Genomic DNA, 18,681 nt, shown 5'->3' with positions numbered 1-18,681 from the left:
TCGGTTTCCATCAGCGCAAAGTTTTGTAACCTTTATTATATACCATGACTATCGGTGGCCGCTCTTGGTAAAAACTCTTTAACAGGTCGAATACGTCGCGTACTGTTTGGTCGCATTGAATTGTGTGCTATGTGGTAATCTCCAAAATTGAGAGATTCAATGCGTAAGTGCGAATGTTTGAATGCTGAGAATTGCTCGGCTAATTGAACATCAGAATAGTCGGACTTTTCGAACAGGTCTCTGAACACTAACATTCAGTCCAAAACATGTACTTATAGTGTTGCATATAAAGACAAAGGCTTGAGTACGAAGTATTTATACTTAAACCTTTGTCCTTACATGTGCAATCATTTTTCACGTCCTTATTCCGGTATTCCTTTAAAGACAGCATACCACGAATCTGAAGTAATGAGGGAATACACGGTAAAAGCTAGAGATGGGGTTATACACTGCGAGATCCGGGGCACCCATTTTTCCCTGATCGTCGTCAAAAACGGCGAGAGAATTGCGTTGGTTCTAACGAATTAGTTCGAACGATCTTCTGTGTACAAGTTCCGATCCCCTCAGCAGTCATTAGCTGCACTCAAATAGGTTCATGAGAAGACGTGTTTGATCTTCGACCTCTCGCACTTGGATGAGGCGCACGCACAAAGGTAGCGCACTGCACCTGAAATCGTCGTAAAGAAAGGTGTCTTCCACTCCTTTTTTGCGACAGTGATTGAGGGATAAGCGGAACCACCCCGTATCTCGCAGTCTACAACCTCAACTCTGGCTTTTCTTGCGGATTCCTTGACTACATCAGATTCATGGTATGCCTTTAACAGTAGACATATTCAGATATTTAATAGGGTAAAGGATAAATTCGCTGGCCTGTCAATCCACTTGAAGTGCACCAACGCGTTTTACTGCAATTCGTAATCGTTGAGGTTTTGCAATGCATGTTGGTCTATAGAGAGTGACTTGCGGGACCAACCGATGATCAAATCAGTGTTTCTTTCCTTCCAGACAAGTTCAGTATTAATTTATCGACCCCAGAGTGATGAAAGGCTAGGTTGGCGCTAGGGCACTTCGAACTATCAACCGTGTGGTCGATAGTTTGCTGATTGCTGACCCCCAACCGACTGCGCTACATCCACCCTATTCAGATATTCGATTGTCTGAAAAGAAAGTCGTAAATGTTTCCGATAATTTGTTTGAATACGTTATGCTATATTTATGGTCAACCTAACCGTACTTATTTGTTTTTTGCCCTTCTATGTCTTAAAGTGTGGTGCAACAGATTCTATACTCACTTTCAAGATACAACGTGATTAGACCACGTAAAAGGTTAGTACAGAATTTGTACCGTGGATGGAAAATTTCATTACTCAGTTATTACCGATATCTGATTAATGTTCCTCGAGACAACAGGTAAAAAGCGATAGCGAAGGTGCTAAGAAGTTCACTTAGGTAGACATATCTCATTTTTGTTCGATCCAACAAAATCTTCTCAATTTTGAGATTAATAGAAAGAGTTGATTCGTGATTGGCCAAGTCGATTTTTACACGGTTAGAATGTGAATAGAACCTTATCTTCCTTAAAGGCATCACTCCACGAATCTGAGGTGGTACGGATTTCAGGTGGAGTATCCGTATACGAGGTTGTAGATTATAGAGACAAGGGTGATTCCGTCCATTTCTTCCTAAACCGCCCGGAATGTACGGTTTCAGGGGTTCTGGCGCACTATTTTCTACAGGGTGCTCGACTGGAGCGCGCCAGCCTTGTGCGACGCCGCATATTCCCACCCGTTTTTTTACGGTAATTAAGAAGAATTGGACGGCATCACCCTTCTCATCACAATCTACGACCCCGTATACGAAAACTCCACCTGAAATCCGTACCACCTCAAATTCGTAGGATGATGCCTTTAAATTCCATCTCTTATCTCTTCTCAGATTTTATTCTAAACTCATAAACTTCGTTTAATCTATTCCATAAAGCATCCCTCTTTCTTATAGTGAACTAAGCAAGTGGTTTGCTCCGTTATATTTTCAAACTATTTCTTAAATAATTAAACCAGGAAGGTTAATGTTGTTCAAAACGTATACATAAATGCCGAGATTTGGTATCAATCACGTACTTTAGATTCGGAACGATTGTTGTCTTGAGATTAAGAACCATTCACCGACCATCATTAAGTATGATGTGAACATAAACCAATGGCATACAGTCAACATGTCGCGTTCTTGAAGACGGGCACTGAACCATGTCCACTGGGAGCTAAAATCTCAACTGAGCCGTTTTTTTTATGTTTTTGATCGTTTTTAGTTCTTCTTTCTTCATAATGCTACATAGGTGAGGCTGCGTATCCCAGGCATAACACTTTTTCATTTGTTTTTAAGGTTGTTCCGTTGCTAGGATCTCTTTAAGACTCTAGATTGTGAAGATTGGATGTCTGCTGTATTTCTGCTTGATTTGCGTTCTTCGTAATGGAAGAATACTAGTCGTAGTAGAACCCAGAAATCTAACTACGGTAAAGTATACTTGTGGGGTAGGGCTCTCAATTGCGCTATTATTACTTAGATACTTAAATGGCCCGACTTCACTGGACGTGCGCGGCCCAACATCTCTTCCACTCGTTTCGTTCCCTCGCCATCCTTGAGCCGTATCCAGCTGAGCTCTCAGCTGGTCCATCTGTGTAGCGAACACGTCATCCTATCTCGTTGGCGGTCTCCCTCGAGGGCGTTTAGCATCTCTTGGGATCCACTCTAGCGTTCTTTTAGTCCATCTATCGTCGACTTTTCTCATGATGTGACCGGCCCATCTATGTTTCGCTTTCGATACATATTCCGCTGAGTAGCGAAGACCGGCTAGGTGTATTGTGCGCCGGTTAAACTTCAGAAGGCATCTCTCAAGGGCTCTGTGGGTAGTAAGTAGCTTCCTGGACGTGGCAGCAGTGTCTGCCTACGTCTCCGCTGCGTAACAGAGCGCTGGAAGAGAAGAAGATCTTGGTCCGTCAGTTGGTCCGTAGCTTCCCTGACGGCTGCGAATGCTGCCCGTGCTGTTCTTATTCTTCTATTCAGTTTTTCCTTCAAGTCGTTTTCCATGTTCATAGGACGTCCGAGGTATACGTATGACGAAGTTTCCACGATTTTCGAGTCTTCAAGTTGTACTCCTCCGTCCTCGCAGTAGGCGTTCTTCATGAACTGTGTCTTCTTTCTGTTTATTCGCAGTCCTACTCTCTTCCTTGCTTCGTTCAGTTCGTTGAGCATAGTTTCTGCTTCATTGGTACTGCTCGATAAGAGAACGATGTCGTCCGCGAAACGAAGGTTCGAGAGAAATCTTCCATCAACACGTGTGCCCCTTTCTTCCCAGGAAAGTGATTTCATTATCCATTGCAATGCAGCCGCGAACAGCTTCGGCGATTTATTATCGCCTTGTCGTACCCCTTTCCAATGGGTATGGGTATGGTGAGAGGGCGGTGGAAAAGCGGCTGTATCCTAGCCGTGCATCGATCGTAGCGATTGGCTAATGTCCTCACATACGACGCGTCCACACCTTGATCGACCAGCGCTGACAGTATTGCATTCGTTTCTACGCTGTCAAAGGCTTTCTCATAGCCGACGAAGGTTAGAACAAGAGGCAGGCGGTATTTCCGGCGAACCTCTATGACCCTCGACACGGTCTGGATGTGGTCCAAGCAGTTGAAGCACCGAACCCAGCTGGACGTGCGAAGACGTGCTAGTCCCGTCTTCGCTCAGCAAGACTTCTAGCGGAATATTATATTCGCGGAGATCCCTGCGGCACTTGTTTAGACTCGCTCTTCTTTGTGCTGCTTCCAGAATCTTCTTTTGCCTTTATTTCAAAAGATCCTCCTGCAACGCTTTTCTGCAGTTAGTGTTTCTACTAACCGCTCAATGTGCGATGCTTTCGGATTAAACCTCAAAGTCCTTCTTCTTTCCAACAATTCCTTGGTGATCTTCGAAATTTGATCCAAGTTTGTCGTGCGTGGCTTCGAGGCACGCTCAGCACATGCTCGTAATCCTCTGAGCAGCATCTCGTAGTCCACGTTTGGGTCCTCCTCGATGTGCCAGTCACCTTGGGACAAGGAGTCCTCGAGTATGCAATCGTCGTAGACAACTTCTTTCCTCCTTGGTTGCCGATAGCAGATGTTCTTTTCCATCGTGTGGCTAAGTCGTATTTTCGCACGGAGGAGACGGTGATCAGAACCACTACAAAAGGATGGTACTACTGAGACGTCAAGTAGACACCACCTCCGGTTGGTGAGTATGTGGTCCACGTCCGCGCCATTGGGCGATTCCCATGTCCACCGACGATGATCTTTTTTCATGAAAAGAGTGTTTCCATGAAAGAGGCGAGCGGCGGGCAATAACCTAAAGAGACGATTGCCATTTTCATTCCGGTCCCCTAATCCAAATCTTCCGGTCCTGTATTCCTCTTCTATGGCCTTTCCTAATTTTGCGTTGAAGTTTCCGACAACGAATTTGTAGGACTTTTCGTTGCGGATTACTTCCTCCGGGTTCTCGTAAAACGCGTCCAATCCATTCATCGTCCAATTCACGATTCATCAGCTGCTGATGTTGGTGAGTAGCAGTTGATGATACTGATGGGTTTTTGGCGCAGAGGGCGGAGGCGAAGAATGGCCAGACGAGGTGACAGGATTCCGTGAGAATCGACAGGGTGGACGACAGATGGGTACACAACAAAACCAGCACCGCCTACATTTCGCGACGGAACCTTCTCTCCACGAATGACGAGTGTACCGTCATTCATCTGTCGTACGTCGCTCCTTCTGCACTTGGTCTCCTGCAGAGCAACCACGTGAAATTTGATAAACTCTGCAGCTTCGAGAAGGGCATGCAGGTCAGCGTCTGTGTACACTGTTCTCGCGTTGTAAGTACACAGTCTGAGACAGTCTCCATGGAGAGTCGCGCGTGTGTCGCCTTGGTCCAGAATCAATGACGTTGAGACAACCTGAGATTTGGTCGTTTCTCACCGGTCGCCATACTGTCCGACGTCGGAGACGGCAGGGCCCATTGTGTAGGGTACTGAGGCAGTGATTTTGCTGGAGTGGCAAAAAGAGTTTTTCCCAAACTAAGCAACCCTGACACGGCGAGATTAGCTTTCACCACAGGTCATCACCCAACCTACATGGATCAAGGAGCCACATTGCGACATTTTGCTAAGACGATGGTAAATCTTAGCAGTGGTTTACTCTTAGCTAGGCTTCCGACTCCGAGAAGTCGGAATGTCGGATGTGTCGAACTCCTTCTCAGCTTGGGAGTCCCTGCCGGAAGACGAACCTCCGTTGTGCATCGCAGTTCGACGCCCGGAGTCACCTCCACGCCACTGTGAGGCGGTAAACCGTTGTGGAGGATTGTGCTATTATTTCTGGAAGTGTAAATGACGAAATCAGTCGGGGCCCGAAGACATAGGCATTATTCTTAGAAGATAGGTGGCATGTAAGCTCATTAAGACAAAAAAGGACGGAGAAGCTTTCAGGAATAAGAAAGCGGTTGAGATAGCATCCTATGTTGGAGGGAAAACCTAGTTGGACCTCAAGTATATTTTTTTTAACTAAGGGTATTATCCGTGCACAATCACACGGAAAACAGAAGTTCAATTCCTACAAACTAAAGTCCTAGAAGGGAATACACGACCGAACTATTTAAGAAAAGTTTTGCATTGACTTCGAAATCCCACTTATTCACCATGGTAAACCACTGAAATAACACGAAAAATTATCAAAAGCGAGAAGAAAAGAGTTTCAAGGAGCTCGGATCGCCAAGTGGATACGGGACAAAACTCATCTTTACAGAAAACAGAACACGTCACACCGACACATGATGTTATTCGTCTGTACATTCCTTTATCTGTATCTGGGTGAAGAGTAGGCAAATCATTCAGCCCAATGCAAATACTTCCTCGTACTTCTGAGGAATATGTTTTAAGTTGTCTCCTTCGAAATGCTTCTTTTAAAATAAAAAGTTCTCTAACCAGAACAAAGCCACGCTTCTCTGGAATGTTCGGCTACCACATGACGACTGCTTCTGATCGTGCTGTAATTCTAACCACGAACGAACGTGATGCTCTAGCTATGTACGAAGCAACTGATGGAGCTTTAGCGTTCGCACTTCCTAATGGAGAACGTGTTAACCCTAATGTACGTACTTTCTTCACCTCATATTTTTGTTTATCGTATTTTCTTCGTTTTTCCTTTTCACAAAAGGTCGCTAAGTCACTACAAAAGGCAATTTTCAGATTTTTCCATACCTAGAGGATTTCGAGCAAGTGTTTCTGTGGTTTCCTTCGCGCCATTTGGACTATGCCAAGGAATGGGGTTATGCTCTTAGTGGTGTTAGATGTTACCTCATAAGGTTATTCAAGCAGTGCATTACTTCTTCAAAATTATCTCGTTATCTTATCGTTATCGTTATTTCATCGAGATCGTTTTATAGAAACGCTGAAAGGCCGATTGAACTGGTGCGTAATGGGAAACATAAGGATGTCAAACATATTCTCAGTAGAGAAGCGGTGCGTTGATCTTTACTGAAAACTCTAGGACGACAAAGATTTAAAGCGATTCCAAGAGCGAAGATTCCAACAGCGGTTGTTTAGACCTTTTGCTGCTTGGTTTTACAGAACGTTTACTTATTCATATATGTATATATGAATAAATAAGCGTTCTGTAAGACCAAGCAGCATGTAAATAAACATGAATAAATAATGACAAATAATATATATATACATATGTGTATATTTATCTATTCATAAAATACCGTAGTATTTAAATGAACTCTGAGTACGAGGACGAGGCAAACCGAAACCTGTCATTGTCAGAAACTTTTCAAAAATAAATAAATAAAAGGACACTTTGGAAATTGATTGTGATGGCTAAGAAGTTGTAATAAATAATTGTACTTACTCACTAGGGTCCATGGTGGTTTATTTACCAGACGATATTCACACTACAACTCGATTAACGTCATTCAAAGCTTCACTCACATGACTTAATTTGTGGGCTCTTATTATTGCCGCATCTTCGCTGAAGGGTTGAACACAGCTCCACATAAACTTCTCGGTCTTCAGCAAGAGGTTGCACAGAATCAATCCATTCGTCGCTATTTCATGGCTTGCGGAATATTATACTTCGCCAGAACTGCGTATCCACATCGTATGTCCTCAGGTTCCCCTTCACAAACTCAGTCCACATCTTTCGTTTACGGCCAAGTGGCCTCTTCCACTAGGACCTGACAAACTGTTCAGAACACGTTAAACGAGAGGATCTGCTGGACTCCTCTGTATATTATGAAAGAAGCGAAGACGATTTTCTATAGCTACTTTTGATGGCGGTGCAAGATGTTGACACCTTCCACGTGTCATCCGCCGGTGCAGCACATCGATTTCGCGTAAAGATCTTCACTGTGGAATACTCTAGGCCAAAAGTAGCCAAGGAGCCGACTAAGCAACTTTCTTTCCGTGCAATCAAGCCTCTCCATCTCCGTAGATGGTGCTGCTCAAGTCTCCGATCCGTACATAATGATGGGCAAATTGCGTGTCAGTAAACTCGCAGCTTGGACTCGTTGGTAATTGGGTCGGCAACAGGCATTTCGTTGAGGAGTTAAATGCAAAAATAGCTTCAGTGCATCTTTGCTGAATATCTCTATCGTACCTGACATAGTTTCTCAGCATACAGCCTAAATGACACAACTCATCCACGAATTCGATAAGTTGTCCGTCCACCCTGATTTGCGTTGAGGGTCGAGGAGACCCACAACTGGTTTCATTTATTAGTGCGGAGTCGCAGTACGTAGGCTGGAGCTAATTCCGATATAGAATTAGCAACATGCTGTAACTTTGCGCTGCTAGAAGCGAATATTACTACATCGCCGACATATTCGAGATCGGTCAAGGGGCGTCCTGATGGTGCTAGGACGATGTCGGCAGGACACTGATCGATCGTTTCTCGCACGATGTCATCCAAGGGAACTTGAACAGGGAAGGTCCTGCTACTGCCCCTTTTCTTACTCCAGTCAACATTTGAAATGGTATTATATATCCGGCTAGTGTTCGAACTGCAACAGTTGTGCTCAGCTATATAACGGAAGATTCCGGTTCATTGCAAAGAGGTGCTCAGGTCCAGCACATCGCGGACCAGAGCACCTCTCTGCAATCATCGCGAAAGGTGCTAACCTGAAAAGTTAACTATCTGAAGGGAGTTGACCCTTTGGTTTCGTATCGTCACGCTCAACTGCCGAACACCGCCGAGTGAAGTTCGGCAGTTGGCCCTGTCTAGGCTTTTACGATATGCTTGGGCGCTGTTAGGTGTGCTGCAAGAAACACGCTTCGGAGATTGGCCCGTCATCAGTATCAGAGACTACGCCATTCAATACGGCGATGCTGATGAAGAGAAGATATGTGGCTGAGCAATAGCTGTGGAGAACGACTACAGCAACCTGGTGGAGGGATTTCTTTTAACGTCGTCTGGATGTGCCTTTGTACGAATGTGGGATCACGCGGAAGTAAACTCTGGATCGTAAGTGCTAATGCACAAACGGAAACCCCTGGGAACAACAACAAGGATACCTTCCATGATGAACACAATGCGTTAATGTCTTAAAATACTAGTAGTACTAGGAAAATGGTATTATCTATCGGAGCGCACGGTGGATGAGGATAACGGTTTGGATGACTGATGTGAACAGACAGGCGTCGTTATCGCCTCAACAATTAAGAGGAATCATCAACGCCGCAAGCTTACGTAGCAAGGGTCAACGCGTTTTAACGCCTGAAGAGCAGCGTAAGCGGAAAATGAGGACTCTTAAACTTCAGCTCGACTACGCTCTGACGAGCAGCATTCCTCAGTAAGATATTTGAAAATCTATACCTGTTTGGGGCGTCGCATTCGACTCTAGCCACTATCCAGTTCTTCTCAGGTCTTGTATGCAGTTCTACAAAAAAGACAGAAGAGTCCCTCCTCGACAGAAAATTGACGTTCAGCCAGCGATCATCTATTCCTACTAGAATACGACCAGAAGGAAGCTTCAAGATGCAGATTCCTTCACAAAATGTACCGAGGAGACGGGAAAAGAAACGCTCCCCGTTCTAGGGCCAAGGAAGAAATTCGTTTTTGCATCCGTGGAAACAAAATCCACATATAATTGTGTATGCACTGCCGATTTCATACAGAAAAAGCGTCTAAGATGGATTTTGCGTCGGCAACTGCAAAAAGACAGCGAAGAGGAGTGGACGTCAATGGCGAAGGAGCTTAAAAAGGCATGCGAGGACAAGGATGCGCGGAAAGCCTATCTTTTACTGAGACAGTATAGCGGGCAAGATAAAAAGATGATGTTCTCTAATCCTCAACACAGCCAATAGAGTGGTTGCCAGTGAAGCAATCCTACCAGATATGAGGTATCACTTCAGGATTTTTCTGAACCGAGAAGCGCCATCGGCTCCTTAACCATAGCACGTCTGGCGACCGACATACGTTGTCAACCACCGACAGAGTCAAAGGTTCTGGTCTGTGTCCAAAAGATAAAGAATTGGGGTCTGGTGGAGACAACAGGATTAGCGCAAAATTGATGGAATATCTTTCACCGTCCGGAATTGGTGAGATAACAAAGATCATCTCTTATTATGGTTCAACGAATAGACACGTGATTCGTGGAGACACACCATCATAATTCCACTCCACATGAAGTTATCCGTCAGGGACCTTGGGACTATCGAGAAATCTCTTTGCGGTGAGTTACGTACAAGGTTGTGTAGTCATTGACCAGATGTTTATCTTCAGTAGAGCGATCGAAACCTGGCAGCGGTATTCGAAGCTAATGCCGCTAGCTACCCTCTCTGGTCTCTAAAGCGGCTTTTGACTCTCCTCCTCGAAGCCGTTTTCTTGCCCTTTCACCCTCTCCGAGCTTCAAAGTTTGATTTAAACAAAAAATCGTGACAAAAATGATGTTATCGTGAAGCACATTTTGCATTGGTCAAACTAAATGAAGCATTAATGTGGTTTTAAACTATAGCACCATAGACCACACAAATTTTCAAGTAATGTGAAACAAGAAAGAACATTGATGCAAATAATGTGAACTTCTCTTAGAATTGCCCATGTTCGACTGCCCTTGAATCTTGGCATGTTGGTTACGCACCTTTTTTTTATTGATTTGCTTGAGCTATGGCCAGGATTGGTATTGATATTTATTAACAGCTAACGTTTCGGCGTTTTCGTCTTCGTCAGAGCCTGGAAAAATCAAAGCTATAAGTGATTTATTCTCTCAAGCGTCTTATCATCAACAGAAATCATTGAAACGGTAGGCAAACTCAAATAGCAGCACATAGGCTAGTGCTTACCTCATTAACTAGACTTTGCAACGCAACAGACCACCACGGACCACAGCTACGAGTCACAAAGGTTCTTTATAGGTACCTGACGGCCCCCGTAGATAAAAACCCGCACAGGTTTTGATATGGGGCAAGTTCGTTTGTGATCGCAATGCACTCATCCTTCCTGTTCATTTTTGGACTTTTGGCGGTTATGCAAAAGGTCTCTAGTGTTCTGCGTGCTGTGATCTCGGACTCGTGGGATAATATACTAACTTCTACCTCTACTTCAGAGTTTCGATGACATATTCTACGGTGTGCCCCAAGTGGAGTGAAGGTTTTAGATTTTGCGAGTCCATCTAGATGTTCCCTACACGTCGGGCGTCCCGTTTCCCCCTATATAATTGTCACCGCACAACCTGCACGTGATACGATACACCACTCCTGATACCATGCAATCACTCTCTCTGCCATACGGGCAAATCACGCAGCTGGGAGCTGTGCAGAGTCGGTCACACACAGGATTAGGCACCAGCTGACACTTGAGGTTTGCTGGTGGTATTTCCACGACCCTGACGTCGTTTTGAAGATCTGCTTTTTGCAGACAGCCCCGTGCCGCTCTGCTCTTATCATCAGATATGTAAGGTAAGCAGAACGGGATCTTTTCTGGGCCGTCCACTACGTTGGATCTTCGAGAAGGTTGTCGCTCATGTCGAGCAACACAGTCTTCAGCTGGGTACCCACTGGATATTGCCACTTTATGGGCCAGATTTACAGACCATGCTTTTTCTTGGCTACTTGATGAGACTCTTGCTCGCCGTCCTGTACATTTTGCCTATAACAGATTTTTTCATTTTGCTGGGACACGCTGAAAGATAGTGGATTGAGATGTTTTTACTACTGGGTTTTCGATACCACTTAGTCTCCCATATCCCATTAAAGTAAATATGCACATTCAAGAAAGCTAACCAGTTTTCTAACGGCTTCTCCCTTGTGAATTTAATGTGCGGACACTGCTGGTTGAGAAGGCTGAAGCAAGTGTCTAATTCTGCCTGTGTTGGGCAAACGACGCAGCAATCATCTATGTAACGACAGTATAGCAGTGGTTTGCGGCCTATTATAGGTTTTTCTATCTTGGACATGAAAACAGTGGCAAGGGTGGGCGCCACCCTTTGTCCATTAGCTAGGCCTCTAAGTTGTCGGTAGTACTGTCCCGACCATCGGAAAATAGAGCAATTCAGGCATTCGTTTATCAGTGTCTTGATTTGCCTAATGGTCAGTCCGTACGTGTTCAATGAAGCCTGGTTCTGCGTGAGCAGTTCTTGAAAGGTCTGCATCGCGACATCGTTTGAGGCGTTCGTATAGAGTGACGTAACGTCAAAGGACTCATTACACATTCTCGTTCAGGCGAGGTGTTGCGACATCGTTTAAGAAAGCTGTTTGAGCTATTTTGTTGGGCGAGGACATTATTTGAGCAGCTGGTATAGGATTATGTTCAGTAGCCAGGAAATTCTATCTGTGGGGCCCCCAATACCACTTATGATAGGTCTCACTTTGAAGTCACCTGGATTATTCGAAGCGAGGCCGTTTTCAGAGAGTTTGTGGGTTTTAATTAGAGTGTATAGGACTGGGGATGCAGGTAAGTCATTATTAAGACGCGTAATCAGGTTTTTAGGAAGCCCTGCTGTTCCCGCTGTTTCAATCCATACCCTATTTAGAGGGCGATAATGTTTTCTAAATTCGTTGTTGGAGGATGGAGCGTATAGAGTATCATCCTCAAGATGTTTCCTCGTTATCGCTATGTCTAGTTCACGTGACAAGATAACAAATTCTCCTCCCTTATCACTAACGGAGACCTTGACCTTCCCAGCTGCACAAAGATTGCATATTTCACGTAGGCTTGGCGTTGCGCAACATAGAGGTTGAATTCTACGTGTTTTTCTTTTTGGAAAACCGCTCCAAAACGGAGTATACTGATGTTGCAAACACTCGAAATTTGCTGTCTACCGTGGGGTTGGGGTCCGTTGGCTTATACACCATACCTGGGAAATGTATAGGAGGTAAAGGTGCTCGCTCAGCTATTCTATTTTCTTGCCTTCGCTCTTCTTCTTTTGCTCTCAGTCGCAACCTATCATGAACCAATTGGAGGCCGCCCACGACCCTGCGTGATACCTCCGGACATATTGATTGCACAGGCGCGAAACTAGGGCCGAGATCTAAAACGGACAGCGCATCAGCTGAGATGAGTACATTTCCGATCACAAAAACACGAAATGAACGTTGTGCACTATTGTTGTTGACAATGATGCCGTTGTGGTCTGAACATACAGAGGCAGATCTAACATACTCACTAACCTTCTGCTGTTGCTGATGGTCTACTAATCGTCTGAACGTTTCCTTCAGTCTAGACTTAGCACTAGAGCGAATACAATCATAAACGAACTTTGACTCATCCACCATTCTCCTCCAAATGCGTTCCGGCACAAAACGTTCACAACATTGCTCTTTATAAATACACTTCTTAAGGGCATCACCCCACGAATCTGAGGTGGTGCAGATTTCAGGTGGAGTATTTGTATACAGGATGGGAAAGTACGGAGAGGGGAGTGATTCCGTCCATTTCTTGCTAATTGCCGTACAAAACGGCCCGGAAGATACGGTTTCATTTGTTTTGGCGCACCATTTTGCACAAGAGGTTCGATTGGAACGCGCCAGTCTTGTGCGGCGCCGCATCTTCCGGACCGTTTTTTACGGCAATTAGCAGGAAATGGACGGAATCACCTCCCTCTCTGTAGTCTCCCATCTCGTACACGAATACTCCACCTGAAATCTGCACCACCTCAGATTCGTGGGGTGATACCTTTAAGCAAAGAGAACATGTGATCCTGTTTTGCCTTCAATGGCATACGCAGGAGTTATTTTTCGACATTGTAGATCTGCCGGCTTTCCTTGGACATACCGCTTATCTCGTGAAGTCGCTTCTTGACTATGAAATTCAGAGTGACTCGGTGTTGTTGACAGCGGCCGAGAAAGTGGATGGTCTGTCTTTCTGAGACGATCTTCTGTCTCAAAGAAAGAATTTCCTTTATCAGTTGAAAACAGTTTGCTGGTACATCTCTTAGAATTGCTCATGTTTGACTGTTCTTGAATCTTGGCATGTTGAATACGTAGCTTTTTTATTGATTACGCGTCTCAATAGTGACTTACCTGCATGCCCAGTCCTATACACTCTAATAAAATCCACAAACTCTCTGAAAACGGCCTCTCTTCGAATAATCCAGGTGACTTCGAAGTGAGGCCTATCATAAGTGGTATTGGGGGCCCCACAGATAGAATTTCCTGGCTACTCAAGATAACCCTATGTCAGCTGCTCAAATATGTCCCTGCCCACCAAAACAGCTTCCTTAAACGATTTCGCAGCACCTCGTTTGAACGTGAATGTGTAATAGAGTATGTATTATACAGTGTGTATTATAGGATGTAATACAGGACGGTGAGAAAGAGTCTCATCAAGTAGCCAAGAAAAAACATGGTCTGTAAATCTGGCCCATAAAGTGGCAATATCCAATGGGTACCCAGCTGAAGACTGTGTTGCTCGACATGAGCGACAACCTTCTCGAAGATCCAACGTAGTGGACGGCCCAGAAAAGATCCCGTTCTGCTTACCTTACATATCTGATGATAAGAGCAGAGCGGCACGGGGCTGTCTGCAAAAAGCAGATCTTCAAAACGACGTCAGGGTCGTGGAAATACCACCAGCAAACCTCAAGTGTCAGCTGGTGCCTAATCCTGTGTGTGACCGACTCTGCACAGCTCCCAGCTGCGTGATTTGCCCGTATGGCAGAGAGAGTGATTGCATGGTATCAGGAGTGGTGTATCGTATCACGTGCAGGTTGTGCGGTGACAATTATATAGGGGGAAACGGGACGCCCAACGTGTAGGGAACATCTAGATGGACTCGCAAAATCTAAAACCTTCACTCCACTTGGGGCACACCGTAGAATATGTCATCGAAACTCTGAAGTAGAGGTAGAAGTTAGTATATTATCCCACGAGTCCGAGATCACAGCACGCAGAACACTAGAGACCTTTTGCATAACCGCCAAAAGTCCAAAAATGAACAGGAAGGATGAGTGCATTGCGATCACAAACGAACTTGCCCCATATCAAAACCTGTGCGGGTTTTTATCTACGGGGGCCGTCAGGTACCTATAAAGAACCTTTGTGACTCGTAGCTGTGGTACGTGGTGGTCTGTTGCGTTACCAAGTCTAGCTAATGAGGTAAACACTAGCCAATGTGTCGCTGTTTGAGTTTGCCTATCGCTTCGATGCTTTCTGTTGATGATAAGGCGCTTGAGAGAATAAATCACTTATGGCTTTGATTTTTCCAGGCTCTGACGAAGGCGAAAACGCCGAAACGTTAGCTGTTAATAAGTATCAATACCAATCTTGGCCATAGCTCCAGTAAATCAATAAAAATGTGAACTTCTGCGCGTGCTTTAGTGAATGGAAAATTCCTTTCAGTGGCTAACACGGTAAACAAAGCTTTCATCATGATCTAACAGATAATAATAGTGGTGAAAAAATTGGAGGAATCTCGAACAAGTTAAGCAGGAGACAGATCCAGGAGCGAGTTTAAAATAAAAGCAATAATGAAAATTTCAGAAAGCCATCAATGCAAAATGAAGCACGCTTGAGTAAGAGGTAGAAAAAATGCATTCAACTTTCCAACTCCAATAACATCAACAGAAAAATTAAAAGGAGACGCAGCAATGAAGTAAGCTTAATAACACCTCGGAGTATAGAAAAGAAGACAGAGAAATGTAAAAGTGCAAAAAGGGTTGCAGCTGTAAAGATGAAGTTAACGGAGTTGTTAGTTAGCAAAGTGAATGCTCGCAAATTGAAAGGTAATTTTTTCAGTTTTCTCCAATACCTTCTTAGGCGCATGAAGATACAACGAAAATCCTTTTTGCAACTTTGCACAACCTGAACAGCTGCAAAAAATGGATTTTTTGGATTCCATAATTGAACTCACTGAGTCAGCATTGATACTCATGGATACACTATATTTGCTTGATCAGAGAGGACATGTCAATACATCATTCTCTTCATCTTCAAACTTATGAGCTGATTGTGACAGCTAGTTACCTCTTCAGACTGGAAAGCTTTGACACCTATAGAGGACGTAAACTACGAATGCCTCTTTAACATTTTAAAGTTTAGTCATATCCATATTTTCGAGTATTAGGTCCAGACCGGGGAACAGTACCCTGATAGTTCAACGTTAGTTCTTTCCAATCACATAAAAATGATGACACTATTCGTATTAAACTTCCAAAAGACCAGAGATATAGTAGCGCATACGTCACTGCAAATAATTTTATTAACGTGAAAGGAATCAGTTTAGCTGAAATGTAGAACAGAATACTCACTCGAATTACTACTCAGATTCCATTTTGATGATCATTAGCAGTCCCTTCAGATGATATTTATTTATTCATTTGTTTATTTATTTATTTTTTACTTACTTACTTATTGAAAACACCTACAGGTGTGCCAGAAAACAAAAACAAGATGGAACAGAGCTCTCTAGAATTCCGCCTAAGTTTCACACAACGAGACTGGCCCTTCAAAGCATAAAGGGTGGTGGGTTGGTAGGTCATTCTCCTGCTACAGAAGGTGAGAAATCCCTATCCGAGATCCTTTTCCCAGACCCGAAACTACAGTAGATAAACGGGTGCTAGGGTTTGGCTGACCAACTCCAGACCAATTCAACCCCGACCGGAGGAATGCGTCAGGGACCTTGAGCGAACGAGTGGGGGAACCTCATGCGCAAGGACTCACCAACTTTGCTATTCTTAAACGGCTAACCACCGCTAGAAGAGAATAATGACCAATTGTAGGGACGAAGGAAGTGTTTTAAGGTGACCCGGATCTGGAAAGCATCTATAATAATTTCGATGGAGAAACGAAATTCGTTCACCCCAATAGCATCATTAACCTTGTGGATTTTAATATCGTCCACATTCACATCAATTGTGCTAGAATATGAAGTATTCAACTCAAACAAAATACAATAATAGATAAAGAGACAACATACCGCTTGACTAGATTCAGGTCAAACAGTGGAAGCTAAAACTGAAGAGAACAAATGGTAATTCTGCTAACAGGTAACAAGTGGTAACAAGTGCTAAAGGGATGAACTTCCCAACCTTCATAACAATTTACTTTTAGAAATGAGCAGCTAACGAAAGAGAAACTACAAACATGCAGGAGTGGAGATATTTATATACGAAGAAAAATGGATGACGCGACCACGAAATACATAGTACGACGCGAAAAATCTTAACCGCTTCAAGCAGCTTTCTGAATGCCATGTCGAAAAGAATGGGAGATTTTCAATGGTTTCAGAAAATAATCCATTCACTTCTTTTTGAGCTGACCTCTAACAACTTCAGCCGAGTAATCGTTTGTAGTACTAGTATTCATACCCTCTTATTTCCGTCATTGCACAAAGTTTACTTGATCACTTTCTTATAAATTAGTACTCGTTCCCATTCTCGTTAAAGCTTGCCTCTGAGTTCGAGGAACTTAGATGTGTCCTATTACATTTTTGAAAGTGAACATCGACCATGGGTTTGCTACAGGTTCGTCTACGAGAGAAAGGGTTCCGTTCCATGACTGATATTCGCGAAGAAGTGAAAGCAGACTTGATCAACACGAGTACACGCCAGCTCGGTTTTGCACAAGTAAGATTTGATTTGATTAGTGGTGATGTTCTCACTATCACCACTCGTATTTTGTTTTCGCTAGAGATTAATTTTTATTTACCACATGTGTTAATGTTCAATGTTCCACTCTTCCACCAACTCGGGCATTTTGAAGAAGACTTTTCAAATAACGCTGCACTGCGGGAAAAGACAGACTAGACAGAAAAAAACTTCCTAGTGACTGGGGCACATTCAGAGTTGGCGTCAGTTTTCTCCATCTCATTTGCAGGCCTTTTCCAAGGGAAGTTTCCTTTCAAACCATGGCTTTCTTGCACATTATCAAAGCTCTCGTGATGTGTTGTCTTTGACTCGTTTGCACGAAACCGATTACGGCTAATGTTATTACATTTGTAGAAGTCTTAGACGATACGACATGAGATATGAGCTTCACAACTCTACTTGACTATTCTGCCAAACTCTAACTTTCACTCTTTACGAATCAGAACAGCAGTTGAACTGCATTGCAATTGTGATCGGAGTGATCGAGAGAGTGAATAAGGCATGCACGTTGTATGCTATGTGTAATTCTGGAGCCGGTCTAACGCAGTCGGGAAGATTTCGGATGTGACTCGCTCGATGGCTCCAAACCGTCGCAGAGTCAAATATGGCTTACGATCCTTCTGGAGTCTATAATTTGGTACCAGACGTGCCTGGGAAAATAAAAAGACTTTTTTGATACATTGGTTAGCCCCCACAAATCATTTTTCAGACTGTATACCTCTTTTTATTTATTCTTATCCATAAATTCTTATTCATTCTCAGGGGTTTCTGAATTGATGTCGAATGCGTCGGAGCGCCTCGAAGGGGTGGACAAAGGTAGTGCACTTCATCGTTTATCTTTTACGTGTGATGTACTTCAACGTCGCTTGAATGTACTTTTCTCATGTTGAGACAATATGTTATCACTTTCACCGCTTCTGTAATGTACGAAGCGTCCTATCAAGCTATATTGTCCCGCCCGGTTCGTTAACCAACGCCTGTCTGTAGAGCCTCTATCTATGTGAATAGTTACAAGCACAAGATCAGCCTGAATGATCCGTCGTCTGATTTTCCTTGACTACGAGACTCGAAGGATGTAATAGGTTGAGCCATAACTTTTCGCAAGAAACGAACAACAAATCAACCAATAGTGTGTTCTCCGTTATTGCTTAAAATTTACCTGAACGTTCAACAAGCTGTGCCATTGCCTATTGTTGTCTTTGTTGTCGTTCAAATCATGTGGAACCCATGCGCTAAACATGAAAACCTTTCCCATCGAGTGAGGGCGACGTTCCATGATACTTTGGGAGCATTCTATTATCTTTGCCAATTCCTAAGTCGTTCGACGTAAATCTTCGTAGATATGCTGATTCAGTTGTTACCTTAGAACTGAATGAAGTGTTCGGTACTATGCATGTCTTTAAAGTCGAAACTGCCGTTTTTTGGATCGCTCAAAATAATTTTTAGCTGTCCTAGGAAGCATCGCTCCCTCGCCATCACCTGTATCACCTGTGCTTCCGTTGTTCATCGATTCGCACCAGTAATACTTCCATTTATCCCGATCGCGCGCAAGTATTGCCCAGTGGCATCTCTTCTCGCGAGGGA

General features: G+C 43.9%; 3 protein-coding genes across 6 annotated transcripts; 1 reads left to right on the top strand and 2 right to left on the bottom strand.

Moving 5' to 3' along the window:
• Positions 1-2,877: 2,877 nt before the first annotated feature.
• On the bottom strand, positions 2,878-4,550 carry RB195_024085 (uncharacterized protein; the record flags this gene model as incomplete). Of its 3 annotated transcripts, none has more annotated exons than XM_064211750.1 (3): positions 2,878-3,428; positions 3,645-3,835; positions 3,892-4,550. In XM_064211750.1, the coding sequence occupies 3 exons, from the start codon at positions 4,548-4,550 to the stop codon at positions 2,878-2,880; spliced, it is 1,401 nt and encodes a 466-aa protein (XP_064067629.1). The 3 variants fall into 3 exon arrangements, with proteins under 3 accessions (XP_064067629.1, XP_064067631.1, XP_064067630.1); XM_064211748.1 differs by having other exon boundaries at positions 2,878-3,473; positions 3,892-4,163; XM_064211749.1 differs by lacking the exon at positions 2,878-3,428 and having other exon boundaries at positions 3,595-3,835.
• RB195_024083 (uncharacterized protein) lies at positions 4,223-17,434 on the top strand (the record flags this gene model as incomplete). 2 transcript variants are annotated; one of them, XM_064211746.1, is made up of 5 exons in its annotated part: positions 6,024-6,164; positions 6,263-6,378; positions 6,460-6,535; positions 16,975-17,076; positions 17,327-17,434. In XM_064211746.1, 5 exons carry the CDS (start codon positions 6,024-6,026, stop codon positions 17,432-17,434), a joined length of 543 nt encoding a protein of 180 aa, XP_064067626.1. The 2 variants fall into 2 exon arrangements, with proteins under 2 accessions (XP_064067626.1, XP_064067627.1); XM_064211745.1 differs by lacking the exons at positions 6,024-6,164; positions 6,263-6,378; positions 6,460-6,535; positions 17,327-17,434 and having other exon boundaries at positions 16,960-17,256.
• On the bottom strand, positions 4,559-5,038 carry RB195_024084 (uncharacterized protein; the record flags this gene model as incomplete). The annotated part of the gene is made up of 2 exons (XM_064211747.1): positions 4,559-4,907; positions 4,998-5,038. The coding sequence occupies 2 exons, from the start codon at positions 5,036-5,038 to the stop codon at positions 4,559-4,561; spliced, it is 390 nt and encodes a 129-aa protein (XP_064067628.1).
• Positions 17,435-18,681: the final 1,247 nt, after the last annotated feature.

The sequence above is a fragment of the Necator americanus genome, chromosome X (genome assembly GCF_031761385.1).
Source record: "Necator americanus strain Aroian chromosome X, whole genome shotgun sequence".
Classification (NCBI taxonomy): Eukaryota; Metazoa; Nematoda; class Chromadorea; order Rhabditida; family Ancylostomatidae; genus Necator; species Necator americanus.
The sequence above is the reverse complement of the archived record's forward strand: the minus strand, read 5'-3'. Positions and strand labels throughout refer to the sequence as shown.